The sequence below is a fragment of the Limulus polyphemus genome, unplaced genomic scaffold (assembly GCF_000517525.1).
Source record: "Limulus polyphemus unplaced genomic scaffold, Limulus_polyphemus-2.1.2 Scaffold2083, whole genome shotgun sequence".
In the NCBI taxonomy this organism is placed as follows: Eukaryota; Metazoa; Arthropoda; class Merostomata; order Xiphosura; family Limulidae; genus Limulus; species Limulus polyphemus.
Window position 1 is genome coordinate 2333 of NW_013667693.1, and position 14530 is coordinate 16862.

Genomic DNA, 14530 nt, shown 5'->3' on the forward strand with positions numbered 1-14530 from the left:
CTGACTTTCCTGCAACTGTTGGATACTTTCTTCCTTTCTTTTCTTGTTCTAGTTGCCACTGCTATAGTCGCTCTTCTTGTTTATTTTCCTTTTCCTCTAACAACTGCTGTAATCTCTCTTGTTTATTTTGCTCTTCGAGCTGCCATTGTTGTAGGTTTTCTTGCCACTGCTGTAATCTTTCTTCTTGTTTCTTTTCTCGTTCTTCTTGTTTCTTTTGCTGTTCTTGTATTGCTGTCATTAAGTCTGCTAGGCTGTAATTTGATTTGCCGCTTCTCGTTTCCATTTTTTTCCCCACTCTCTGACACCAATTTGTTACATCTCAGTTCGCTAGTTAATTTTTCGTAACTTCGTTCCGACGAAGCTTTAGCGACACATGTCCTTTCTTAATAAAACTGGTTTATTCTTTCCGAATACAACTGTACGGTACACTTAATTTCAACAGTCGCTCTATAACAAATATGTATTTTGTCCGTATACATTCAATTACTCATTACACTGTTGTCGCTTTGTGGCCGGTCTTATATATATATGACTAACACATATCTAGTAAATGCTAGAGCATTCTTGAAGGAACAGGATATTTCCTGAAATACGTGGCGTGATACTAGTCACGTGACCTCGCTGACGCAACAATACAAAGGAAGGGGTAGTGTTACGACAGCGGAAGGCATGTGACGATGGTAGCGTGCGTAAAGTTTCTCGAATTATCAGGGAAGCCTGAGTTTGTTCGAGATGCCCTCTTCTTTAGTATATAAGCCTGGCAGCGGGCTAATATAAAGTGTGTGTTTTTTACTCGTAGAGAGCGAAATTATGAAGATTGTGAATCCTAGTGATTTATAGTGTGTATTATAACAGTTATTAAGTTGAAAGTGAGGAGAAACGTACTGATTGTGGAATTACTGTGTACTAAAAGTTTGTATCGAGAAATAATAAACTGGTTTAATCAAGAAAGGACTTTTATCGCTGAAGTTCCTCGGAAAGAATTTATACCGGGAATTAATAAACAAGCAGATACGTAACACTACAATTCTACTGGTATTACCGAACACTGTCTAAAATAATGTGATGTTGTGTTTGTCTACAGTTTCTTGAGCGTCATCCTCCATTTCCAGGAAGAATTCTACTTGAGATGGTAGAATTTCTTGCAGTTAAGCTAAGAAAATCAGCTCTAAGTCAGAAAATGAACGCAGTGCCACTACATCACCAATTGGGAAAATGTTAAAAATAAACCAGTAATTTAATAATGTGATTTTTGGTTACTAGATAGCGCTATAAATATTGCTGTTATTTTATTATTTCTTTCAGGCATCCTCCTTTGTGCTATCTGTTTTTTTTATTTAGATTGTGAAGAAAGTTGTGATCCAGGAATGTATGTTGCGATGAATTTCCTTACGCTATACAGCTTTTAGAAATATTTAAAAGGGCTTTTATTTTTAGTGGTTTAAACAATACGATAAATTTAATTTAGCAGATACATATTTAAAACTTGCGCGGTGAAAGGTGGTATTGGTAGTGTGTCCATGTTCTCAACACTGCTTCACTATCATTATCAGTCTGAATTTTATGATCAAGCCAAACGTGTTGTGGTACTACTATAACTCACTTTAATTTTTAGTATAAGGCCGGTGTTTCTATACGTTGCTATTCTTATTGGTATTAGGGTGAGCACACAGTAATACAAGGACACTGGGTTAACCTTTAAAATAACCGTAGGACAATGTATGGTCGAATGTTTGTTTAACGATAAATGGGTAACAGAGGTTCGTTTCAAGCCAAAAGTAGTTCAAACAAAGATCACATTATCACTGAATTTCTCTTAGTATAATTCATTTTGCAGTTCATATGTGGGCAGTTTGTAAAGTCAGAAAATTCAAACTTGTAAAAGCGTCTTCAAATTTTATTGTAAAATTAAAGCAGGATCCATTTTTAATTTTTAGTTCTGTACTCATTGCTAAGCAAAGCAGATTAGTGGGAGATTTAAAAAAAAGTAATTATTAATCCTAAACTGAAAAGATCTATTTTAGAATACTGTGTAAGTGTGTTGGTCACCAAATCAAATACAGGAAAAAAAGTGAAATCATGCTGAAGAGAGTGTAAAGATGGAATGTTTTTATAATGCTAAATTCATAAGTTAATTTCAAAAGAGAGACGTAGATAATTAAATTATTTAAAGACTGTACATATTCTTAGAAGTCCTGAAGGTAATCTCATTCAAGTATTTAAAATTATCAGGCTTTGATAAAGGATTTGGTCGGTGAGGAGAACTAATTAAGTATGATAAGTATAAGCCTTAGAAGTTAGAGCCCATTTCTAGACTTGATCTTCCAAATAATGATTTCCTGAAACCATAGGTTGTTATAATTTATGTTATGTATTGTCAGATAATGATGTACATGCTTTTGATTTAAAATTAGAAAGTTTGTTTGTTAAATGCATGAATGTCAAGGACTACATCATACAATAAATACAAACAATGAGGGACCATTTGGTCTTTTAAGGTTACCCTTGCATACCCACTCTTTGGCAAAGTAAAATTTTAAACTCACTCTTTTCCAGAAAATCATTGATTCTTCTTTTAAACTTCTATAAAATGCCAAACTCTGCTACAAATGGCAATTTGTAAATTAAAAAAAACAGTTTAGAAAAGTAAAACTATCTTAATTGGAACCTACCCTTTTCCAGATCTTACTTATGTCCTATCATCCTTTTATCTTCATATTATAGCATAAAGAAATAATAGGCATTTATTCTGTTGATTCCACCAGATAATCTTACAAAGTTTAGTAGATCACCTCTTACTCTTTCTCAATCCTTGGAATCATCCTAGTAGTCCTTCTCTGAACCCTTTCCAGTAAGCCAGTGTTCATTCATAGATATGCATACCAAAACTGTACACAGTATTCCAAATTAGGCCTAACTAGTGTTTTGTATAGAGAGATAATTACTTATTTTGACTAATCTTCAACATGTGTCCTCTCATTTATACATGCAATACATATTTTTAACTTGGCTGTAGCCTAATGCATCTTAATTTTTATATGTAGAAACATAAGAGGGATGTATTTAATTAAATGTACTGATTACCAGGTTGATTTCTAGTTTCACTATAAGTACATAGCTTGATCTCATCAGATTTAATATCGCTATCAGTTTATGTATAAAGAAAATGTTTATATCATTTAGAGTGTAACTTATCGATCAGTGTATGGCCAGACCCAAAATGTGCTTCAAATCAACATAAACTTATCAGATGTTTACATTATAAGAACAGTTATGTAATTGTGGGTTGAAAATGACAGCTGGTTCCTTAATGTTATGGCTATTTGTATATCTTCTAAATGGATAGCCTGCATAAATTTTTGTTTATTTGGTCAGAACTGAGGCTCATTCACAACAAATACAAGAGGCTAAAGCCATTAATGAACTTGAAAAATGTTGATTACTGATTGTAATGGATTTTTTTAGTGTATTTATAATTGGTTCTCATGTGAAATGAATTTCACAGCTCATATTACATACAAAAATATATTGCCACATCAGAATGTTTCTTTTAAATTTTGTTCCCTGTGTAATTGATAAATTATAATTCAGTGTTTCATTTTTGAAGTTGGTATATCATGGTTGAATACTAATAGTTTATGTAGTTGTTTAAGTTTGAGTTATTAATTACACTCTGGGATTGATGCTGATAAATTTTCTCCTTTATCAGCCAAAATACTGTCTAAGGTGTAGGACAGTCACATTGGAGCAGTGGTTTCCAAACTGTGTGTTTGTGGCAAGTTGCTAAGGGTGTTGCAAGAGTGTAACCAAATGAAGAATAATTAAGAACAAAAAACCTACAAAACACATATTGCATGTGGCAGCAGGGGTGTCATGCAAATAAATCAAGGTAAGTGGGTTAGGGTGTCATCAGTGAAAGAAGTTTGGAAACTGCTGCGTTAAAGTGTTTGATTGTCATCTATTACAATCAACTGTTTTAGATGTTTCAATTGTAAATTTTCATATCATTCAAATGATATAATTTGTGCTATACTCAAAATAATTCATTTATAAGTTGTTGTTTTTTGTTTGTAGGTATTAGACTACCTGCTTGGCAGGAACGTGCACTTCTAGAATACTTTTAGCCATGACTACAAACCTTTTGACAAAAATGTCATCAGCTATTTCACACACGTTAAAACTAAGTAAATCTCGAGGACTGTGGGCTTCATGTACATCAGCATGGTTTTCCATAGGTATGTATATGACACCATGTCATTCTACAAAGGTTGGTTAATAAATGCAAAGCTTTTGTGATTAGATGACTGACTAGTGATGTCTGTTTTGTCACCTTTATCTATTGTTTGATTTTTGTCACCCATATAAATTATATTGATACCATTTGGAGATAAATTCACTAATAACATTAAGTTACCAAGAATAATGTGATACAGAAAATTAGGAAAACGTACTGGAAAGTTAAAGGAATGTGGCTGTGATTTTTAAGGTAATGGTGAGGATGGAGATGGTCTGCATGGAAGTGAGACATGGTGGCTCATATGACAAGAAAATTGGTCTCGGAGCACTGGTATGTGCTGAAGGTATTGAATTCAAGTCATTGTCAGGGCAAATTTCTTAACATCCTAATACTTTATATTGTTCAAATAGTTGATGGTGAATTAGCCTTATCTTGACTGTATTTCAGTAACGTAACTCAAGATATTTTAAACTGATATTTTTGACAAAACTTTTTTTTTAGTATCAGTTGCAAAAGAAAAATGGGAAAACTTTCAAGCTTTAATTTTTGTGCATCTCTTTTTGCATGATGGATTTGTTTTTCTGCCAATATCAGAGTATATGTTTATATTTGCTAAGAAACCATAATCCCTTGAGAATATGATTATCAATATTTTCCTTCCCTTTCTTGAGTTCCATTATTACTTGAAAAGTTTTTGGTGTACAAAACTTGAAGATAGCTTTTATATGCAGAAACATCTGTTAGTTGAGTTCTTGCACAGATCTTAAAATATAACGTTGATAAATGGAAGCATCGGCACATGTAGATATGTAGATCTTGAAAGTCGAATTGTTCAAAACTTGAAAATAGCTTTGATAACTGGACCAATTGTTGGTTGAGATGTTGCAAAGGAAATATCTGCTGAAGCTTTTCGCCATTAGCTCTACACAACATGAATTAGCGAAGTGGCTTTGGGAAATTTTAGAACAGGTGTTAACGTACTTTTCAGAAAACTGTATTCAAGACTCCATTCTTTTGCTACAATCATACAGAACCTTAGCCTTGACCCTAAACAATCGTTTTTGTGCTCCCTCGACATCAGCAGCCTGTTTACTAATGTACCTCTGGAAGAAACCATCAAAATTTGTGCCGATACTTTGTATGGTGGAGAAGTTCAGTGCCCTCCAATACCCAAGGACCTGTTTATTGAACTGATGAATACTGCAACACGTTATATTTTAAGATCTGTGCAAGAACTCAGCTAACAGATGTTTCCGCATATAAAAGCTATCTTCTGTTATTACTGTTATGATCTCACAGTATGCGATCTGAACATATGATTGAAGCTCAACTTTAAAAATATCTTCAAGCAAAATTTAAATATGATTGGCTATAACAGCTTATAAATTATTCACATCATTGGAGGGTGAACAAAGTAGCGTGAGAAGTAAGTGATGGTTTGGGAAAGTGATTACAGTGGAATGTAATGAGAAGTTTAGAAGACTTAGGAAAAAACACAAATCTGGGAATTTTTTTATAGTTTCTTTAAATGCTATTTTCATTCCTGAAAATGTTTTTGAGTTAATTTATTTCTGTTTGGAAGCTATAAAAAGTTTTTCTATTATAAGATTGGGTAAGCTTGGTTAAGTTTTAGCAAGTGTGGTAGGTAATGGCAAAATATTCTGATGACTCAAATCCTTGTTTATTCAATATTATTGTTAATTTTATTGTATTGAAAAAGCACTTAAATAAAATAATGTAACTTACTGAAAATAAATTGATCTCTACCAGGAATACTTAAAAAAAATAACCTTGTTTGACCTGATATATCTTGTAAGGTCAAGTTGTAAGTCAGTGATAAATCTTTTGTCAGTTTCTTTGATGTTTTTAATGATGTATACTGGGATGTCGTTGCTACTGCAATCAGCAAAATAAATGATCAAAAGAAATATGCTAATGATATCAATTAAGTTGAAATTGGTCGGATGTTTGATACATAAAATGGAACTTTCCAGTTAATCTAAAAAATTGAAATTTTTAAATGTAAGAGAATATATTTAATTTTTTTTGAAAACAGTTTCTCACAACAAAATTTTTGAACTTTTATAACATAAGAAATGATAAAAAGTTGTTTGAATAGCTCCTAAGCTCAAATCTTAATTCAAGGCAGGTTTATTTACATTATATTTAAGAAAAGCTAGAAAAGTGAATAGAACTAATTATGTTAAGGAACTTATTCATCAAATTCTTGAGTTTAATGGAAGATTATTATTGTAGTTGATTCTGGTTAGGCTTCATTTGGTGATTTACAGTTGTTGTTATAGGAAAGGCATTATTTTTGTGAATGGATTATTAGGTTATTAATTTGAGCTATTGGAAAGAAATGGACAGTTACTTATGTTTTCTTTTCTGGAGCTATGAAAATCTGAATGTAATAGGTTCAGAGTTTTAAAACATTGAGCTTGTGATTGTGACTTGAATATGACAGAAAGATAGAAACTATATATAATACTTAAACACCTGAATCCATAGTCGTTACTATGTAGCATTTTTTTTTGCTACTGAAATTTTTAACTTGTGGAATGATTTTATAGATAATAGTGTACATGCTGATAGTTTGGATCATGTTAATTTCTGTTTAGGTAAAAACAAACTTAAACATTGTGAAAGTAGGATATTATATGTGTTTGATATCATAACATACTCAATCGTGAGTATGAAAGTTTGTCTTTAAATGGACTCTTTACACTTGCTGTTTCTTTTTTCTTGGATTAGGAAATAAATATTAAGAAATGGCTAAAAATTGGCTTGGTGTAAAAAAAAAGGTTATAATAAATGGGCATTTTTTTGATGAGAGAAGTCCTTGAATGATATGTCTTGGGACCTTGCACTTTATTTTTCATACATAATTTTGAAGCTTGTTGGACTGTTTCATGTTTACAATTTTCTTTAGATAAGCTATAATTTGAATAGCTTTGTGTATATTCTTAAGGGTAACAAAACGTTTTAATTGGGAAAAAGAAAACAGGGACAAACCTGGCTCGTGAGTTTTAGTAGTTAAAGAAATTAATGAAAACCTGGGAAGTATCTTGAAACTTGTTTGGCTATTAAAATATTCTACTAGGATAACTTGTATTTAGCTGTACAAGAATTAAGTAGTACTGCAAATTTCTAATGCTTATGTTTCTGTCACTAACTTCCTACTTGTATCTTTCTTGCAAAAAGTTACCAAGAAACTGCATACAATTTCTATTATAGGTTCGGGCCCTCAATCTAGAAGGAAATACTCAGTCCATGCACATGAAAAATCTAGGGAGACTAAACTTCTCCATCACTTGAGAGCAAGAATTTCAGCTACAGGTCCTGTGACTGTTGCTGAGTATATGAAGGAGGTGCTCACTAACCCCATGTCAGTAAGTTGTTTTATTATTACAAAGAAAGAATATAGATATGATATTGTTCTTTTTCTCCCTACTAAATTTCTTTCGCACAAACTTGCATTGTGTGTTTTTTATATTGTAAGCAAAAACCTAAGTTTCTTTGTTTACTAACATTAGAAATCACTTAAAAACAGTTTCTTAAGTTCTGATGATTATAGATTGGTTTGAATTTCGAGCAAAGCTACACAAGGGCTATCTGCGCTAGCTGTTCCTAATTTGGCAGTGATAGACTAGAATGAAAACAGTTAGTCAACACCACCTACTGCCAACTCTTAGACTACTTTCTTACCAATGAATAGTGGGATTGACCATCATAATACAGTGCCCCCATGGCTGAAAGGGTGAGTATGTTTGGTGTGATGGAGATTTGAACCTGTGTCACTCAGATTGTGAGTTGAGAGCCTTAACCACCAGGCCATGCCAGGCCAATGATTTTAGAAGGAGAAATATTTAAACATTAAAGCAAACATTCTGTTAATCTGAAATTTTGGACATGTTCATGGGTATATACATTTGAAATATTTTAAAAGATGTATAAATACACATTATTATGTCGAGACTTTTAATTATTGTGAAAGTAGGATATTATACATGTTTGGTATCATAACATACTCATATGTGAAAGTGTATGCCATGTGTTATTTTACTGTGTTGTTTTTCCATCACAGTTTTGTTTTTAATAATGAGATGTGTTTCTTTTACAGGGGTACTACATGCACAGAGATGTAATAGGCAGTTCTGGTGACTTCATTACTTCCCCAGAGATATCTCAGATGTTTGGAGAGGTATAATAATAGCTTTCTAACAGTTTGTTTGAAAGTCTTTATTTCATAGTGCCAGATTTCGCACATAGTTAAGAACTGGTCTGGATAAGTTTATTATTTTAAGGTTGAAATATTAAATAAACATCTCATTTGATAGATAATTCAGACAGACTATTACACATTTAGCTTTGTGTAATAATACTGTGCCAGTATCTTTCTTTCTTATTTTTCAGTTGAACAATTGTTAATTACAAGCAGAACAATTACATAAAACTACTGTAATGGGAAAAAATAAGTTGTTTAAAGATTTGCCAGTTACACAAATTCATTAATATCTAAATAAAAATATAATTGCACTAAGGATGTAGCAGTGGTGACTTAAATATTCACTCAAATAATGAAAATAATTAATAAAATGTATGTCTGTTTAGAATATCGTAGTCATAATTTATTTCTTGTAACTTTAACATTATAAAATAATGTCAAGCACCCCTCCATTTCATTTTTGTGCATTTTGTTCATTATGGAGGAGGGTTTCTATGAACAGTAAGGGTAGTCTGACATATGATTTTACATGCTTAAAAGTATGATGCAGAAGTAAGTTTTCTTCCAAATGGTAAATGATGGATTTTGATATTTGGAAAGTATCTAGGTCGTTGATCCACTCAGAAAAGACAACCTTTTGTGTGCATGTCATGAGGTTTTAATGAGTTACATTGAAAATTTAATTAAAGTACTTTCTTATTCTGGTGTATAAGTAAACATGGCATAAAAATATAGTTAATAATCCATATTTTAACATTATATAAGTTTTAAGTTTTTTTATTTTAAAAGGCAATATTTACCCCCCCCCCCCAAAAAAAAACAAAAAAAAAAAACAAACAAAACAACAAGAACAACAACCTTAATTTCTCCTAATGTAACAGTTGTGACATTTGCTCTCTAGGTATTTCTGTTTCTCTAATTTATTTACCATCTCCAATAAGTACAAAATTTAATGTAAGTTATTCATTATAATGTTGTCATCACTCTGGCAAAGCACATTTTTTATAGCTTTCAATCTTATTTGGTTACAGAGCCATAAAATAGAAAATCAGACCCCCTCTTGCTATGCCCACCTGTCACATTCTCTCTTTCAGAAATTGCCAATAGTTCTTTCTGACATTTAATACTATATTATTTATAAACAACAGAAAGCCAAAGTTTTAATCTATCAAATGATGTATTATATTATATTATTTTCTATATAAAGAATTGTATATTTCGTTTCCGGTTCAAACTTGTATTTTTTTGTGTGGTGGTTACATGATCAGTCAAATGAATTGACTTAATATAGAGTTAGGGTAGTGAAAATAACAGATAAAATAAAAAGTTTTACAGAAAAAAAAATGCTTTATTATTATTTTTTTCTAGTTGAAATTTTATTCCCACAGGAAGCACATTGACTTAGCAAAATTGTTAACAGCTCTTGTCACACAGTTAGAAAGGCAGAAAAACTGTGATAGTTATAGAACATTTTCTGCTTTTTGTTTGTTATTATTCTGTGTTTTTTGGTGGATTATTTAATTAAATAACAAATTTAGTGTAGTAGTACTATCAGTATAAAAAAAAAAAGGAGGCTTAAGTTTCACCGACAATTGACAGGAAAAAAAACCCGAAGACCCAGGTAAGTACAACATTTGTTGTTTTTCATGTATATTCTTTATTTATTATTATAAAAGTAACTGAAATGTAAAAATTAGAAACTTTTTAGGTTATTTAAGTAAAATAAAGAATAATAGAAATAAAAAGATTTTTCACGAGGTATGCTCGCAAGTAACTCATGAGTGGCCTGTACTTTATGTAATTTGATAGGATAATGGGAGCTACGTGTTCTCCAAGTGATATACAACTTTTGTGGCAGGAATATTAGTTAGATATGGTTAAAAGAGCTATAAAATATAGTTTAAGTATAAACAGATTTAGACTGTTACAATCTTAAGCTATTTAGAATAAACAAATGTAGTTTTCTGTTATAATAGCAGTGATTCTAGAAAGAAAAAAGGGATAATTTAGATTTAGTTTGTATTTTGTTTTGTGTGGTGGATATGAGGTCAGTCAAATCAATCAACTACATATGGAGTTAGGGTAGAGAAAATAACAGATGAGATATAAAGTTTTACTGAAAAACACATTTTATAAATTATTTTAGAGGTTTTAGAAATTACACAAATGAAATTTGAAAAGTTTCATATGAGTAAAAGTATTTTTAATCTGAACATGAAAATCACTTTGCACTGGGACTACTAAACAAAACTACTCGATATATTCACAGATAAATCTTAAGTAAAAATACTTTACAAAACACTTGTAGCATTTACTGAAAGTATGCCAAATTTTGTGATGATACACATACTGTATTGAAAGTAACAATATGGAAACTGGAATGAGTACTCCATGGTTGCTAACTTGGTTGGTTCAACCAAGCTCTTGTGGAAAGTGTCAAAAATTAAAAAGGAAAAGTAAATAAATATAAAAATAGGGAAACATAAGCTGTATGTTGACTATTGGGTTTTAATACTGAAGCTATGACACTATGAAGTTGGTGCTAACCAGTGAGAAATTAGGGTGTATTAATTGTGAGTACAGGTAAAATCTTTGATTTTTTTGGAAGATTATTTACTCCTGTGTTGAGATATTCTTAACTATTTGTCTGAGAGAGCTGTTTGTAGCATATTTTTATTGCCTGGAGTTACCTGGCAAGATACATTTCTCTTAAGATGATCTTCAGTGTATTAGGGGTATTAGAATGTGATGAGCATGAAGGCCACTGTTTGATAAATTCTGTTTTCCTCAAGGAATGGACTTGTTTAGTATGGTAAGGACAGATAACATCATCCATTAGGCTGACATCAGGATCAGTTAATATAGTGATTGATACGTCAAACTGTGCTTATTCCTTCCCACCCCTTACCTCCACTACTGTTTGTACATCACGTGATGATGCTAGACTCTCTCCAAATGAGAATACATCTGTTATCTGGCCACAGGATGAAACTTATCTGGATAAAGAATACATCACTGATTCACTGGATGGATGTGTTCATGGCATTGTCACAGATGAACTGTTTTGTGCCTTACTATGAGCAGAATGCACCTCATTGGGCATCTGACATGCAGATCAACTTTTTGAAGTCTCTTTCTGACTATCAGTATAGTAACATTATACTTAGTTGTGGCTGTGAACAGAGCTGGGAGATTTATTCAATATAATCAATTACATACAAGTAGCAGTTACATCACTTGGTGGCCCATAAATTAATTGATTAATTGAAATTACGATTAATCAATTAATGTCATGAAAATAATCAGCTAATCAAATTTATTGTTTTTGATTGTTACCATTTTGATTATTCCAACAATCAATTAATCAAAATTATAATTATTTTGATTTTCATGAAAATAATCAAATAATCTGAATTAGGGTTTGCGATTATTTGAAACATCTAAGTAATCAAGATATTGCTATTATGTTTGTTTGTTGTTAAGCACCAAGCTACGTGATGGGGGGTGGGATGCTTTATGATTTGAGGGTCTTTGGTTTGATTCCTATTGCTACTAAATTTACTTGCCCTGTCTTTGTTATTGCAAAAGTATTATGGCTATATGCCATTGTCACTAATTTTGAACTGCTAACTGAGGGAAGGAAACTGGCTGGTAGCACCCACCACCAACTCTTAAGTTGCTTAAGTATTAAATAAAGTGTAAATTTGCTGTTGTTGTTTTTTACACTGTGTTATGTATCTAATTTATAATTGCATAACTGTCAATTATATTGTTGTATAAGCAGGTACAGATCTGGTGAAGGGGCCCAATGGGTTTAGAACCCCATTAATTCTTTTTCTAGAAATTATTGACTGTATTTCTTAATGTTATGTAAGCAAGTGTAGATTTAGTGGGGAAAACCTCCACGCATTGTTTTCAGAAATTCGTAACTATATTATTTAATATTTAATAAGCAGGCTCAGATTTAGGGGGGGCACAGATAGCCTAGTTGCTTTGCACCAATAAATGGCAAACAACAAGATTTAGGGAAGGTGTCCAAGGGTGTTGAAGCCCTCACTTCAACCCATCCACCTATTTTATTTCAGAAATTAATAATCATTATTTAAAGTTGGTAAGTAGGTATAGATCTGGGGGGAGAGAACAAATCCTTAAAATTTGTTTTAGAAATTATTAAAAAAACACAACATATAGTATTAAAAAGAAATATCAGCTGTCAGTGTTTTTATTTAATTGCCCTATTAATTACTGTAAAAGCTTTTTTTTTGTTTGTTTTTCTGAAAGCAGCACAGCTAGAATCTACAGCAATCTAGTTATGGTCTCAGCCAAAATTGATTATTGCAAAATGAATACAACAACATGCAATTAAACATTGCCTTGGTATATATTTGTGACTTGGCTTTTTGAGACACTAACAATGTGTGAATGTTCTAAACTTTACAGATTTGTTTTCATCAAAGTTAGTATTGCTTATGAAATCTGCAGCTCTTGTAACATATACTTGTTACAAAATGGATTTTTCTATTTTTTGGAAGTTATAATAGTCTCGAAAAAGATGTTTCATATTTCTGATGTCCAAAATAAGTAAAAGTGCAAGTACTATGATTGTACAAGTGATGACGTAGGAAAGAAAAATTGAAAACAAGCATTCTGTTTATGAAAGCTAAAATATGAATTTATGTAAAGACTTTGTAATTTCTTTTCCAAATATAATTACAACTATTTAATTTTAAATATCAAATTCGGAATGTTTGTCTTATATGTTTTTATTTTCATATCAATCACATTACTAAAAATAAAGATGTAAGTTATTGTAAGCAATACATTAACATGGGTACATTATGCCAACTGTACACAGAGAACGGGGCTTTGTTTATTTCTGAAAAAGCCTGTAAAAATTTGTTTTACATGTCTATATCTTCATGCATGTTGTGTCCATTTCTATCACACAATTCTTATAGAACAAGGATTAATGCAAGGCTTTCTTTAGTCACTACTGTAACACAAACATATTTCCCACAGTGGCATTATTTCTCACCAAAACAAACTCAACTTTCTGTGCACTCAAAAAGTCCATGTATTACTTTTATCTCAATACTGGAGATATTTCTTTTCAGTAGCCATATCAATGTCTTTCAAAAAACATTGATAATGTTTTAAACCCCTCCAATGGAACTGTCAACTTCTGCCCAAGAAAACTTATCACACAGTAAGTGGAGTAATTGTCAATTACGATTGGTTGAACCATCACACTCAGCATGTTGTATTTTGGGGGGCATGGGGTGGCAGTCGCCCCTGGGCACAGGTGTGAAGGGGTGCAAAATTTCCTCTGGCCTATAATGCCTATTAATTAATAATTATGCCCTCCCTTAGGACATAGTGCAACTGCTCTAGGTTAAGTGTTACGTTATTTGTGTGTATTACGCTTGCAGTTTTAACTTTTAAAAGCCGCCCACTGAAATACAGTGAGACTGAATTGATATACAGAAGTAAATTACATTATTCCATCATTCATCTGTAGATCAAATACAAGTCCTAGAGTACAACCTACAAGTAAGTGTGTGTTCAACAAAAAGAAAATACAAGATTGATGTAACATATTAACTGGTGTGCAAGATTGGCAATATATGCAACAGGCAAGATCTAGATCTAGTAAACATTATAGTCCTAACATAGTGGTTTGTAATTGTATTGGCTGCTTATAAATCATGTCTTACACCAATTAATGTACTTGACTTTAGGTCTAATTGCAGTTATAACTTTATTTCTAGACCCTAGGTCCATCATCATACAAATTGTAGCCTATATTATAAGCATACTTAGACCTATACTAACTATTAAACTAGGCATTGCACTGGAACAGATCTAATGATTAAGTTAATAGATCTAGATGTAACATTTGTTCTAAAAGTTAGGCCTAATAAATCTAAATCTAAAATTGATGAGGCAGGGTTATATCTAGATCTGGGTAGATTCAATACAAGGTGCTTTCAATCTATGCACCCAAATCTAAGGTCTAGTTTAGATGTATAAAGCTAAATTTCTGCCATTATTATTATTATTATTAT

The 14530-nt window shown here is 31.8% G+C and overlaps 1 protein-coding gene across 2 annotated transcripts in view; it reads left to right on the forward strand.

Moving 5' to 3' along the window:
• Positions 1-1271: 1271 nt before the first annotated feature.
• The window catches only part of LOC106465875 (protein arginine methyltransferase NDUFAF7, mitochondrial-like), a 40350-nt gene continuing 27091 nt past the window's right edge, over positions 1272-14530 (forward strand). Inside the window, exons 1-4 of one of the 2 annotated variants that reach the window (XM_013926116.2) lie at positions 1272-1369; positions 4075-4235; positions 7475-7629; positions 8361-8441. In XM_013926116.2, coding sequence (XP_013781570.1) covers positions 4127-4235; positions 7475-7629; positions 8361-8441 — 345 coding nt within the window. In that variant the 5' untranslated portion in view covers positions 1272-1369; positions 4075-4126. Of the gene's footprint in view, positions 1370-3870; positions 3890-4074; positions 4236-7474; positions 7630-8360; positions 8442-14530 lie in introns of those variants that run through there. The other variant, XM_022393831.1, reaches the window with a different exon arrangement.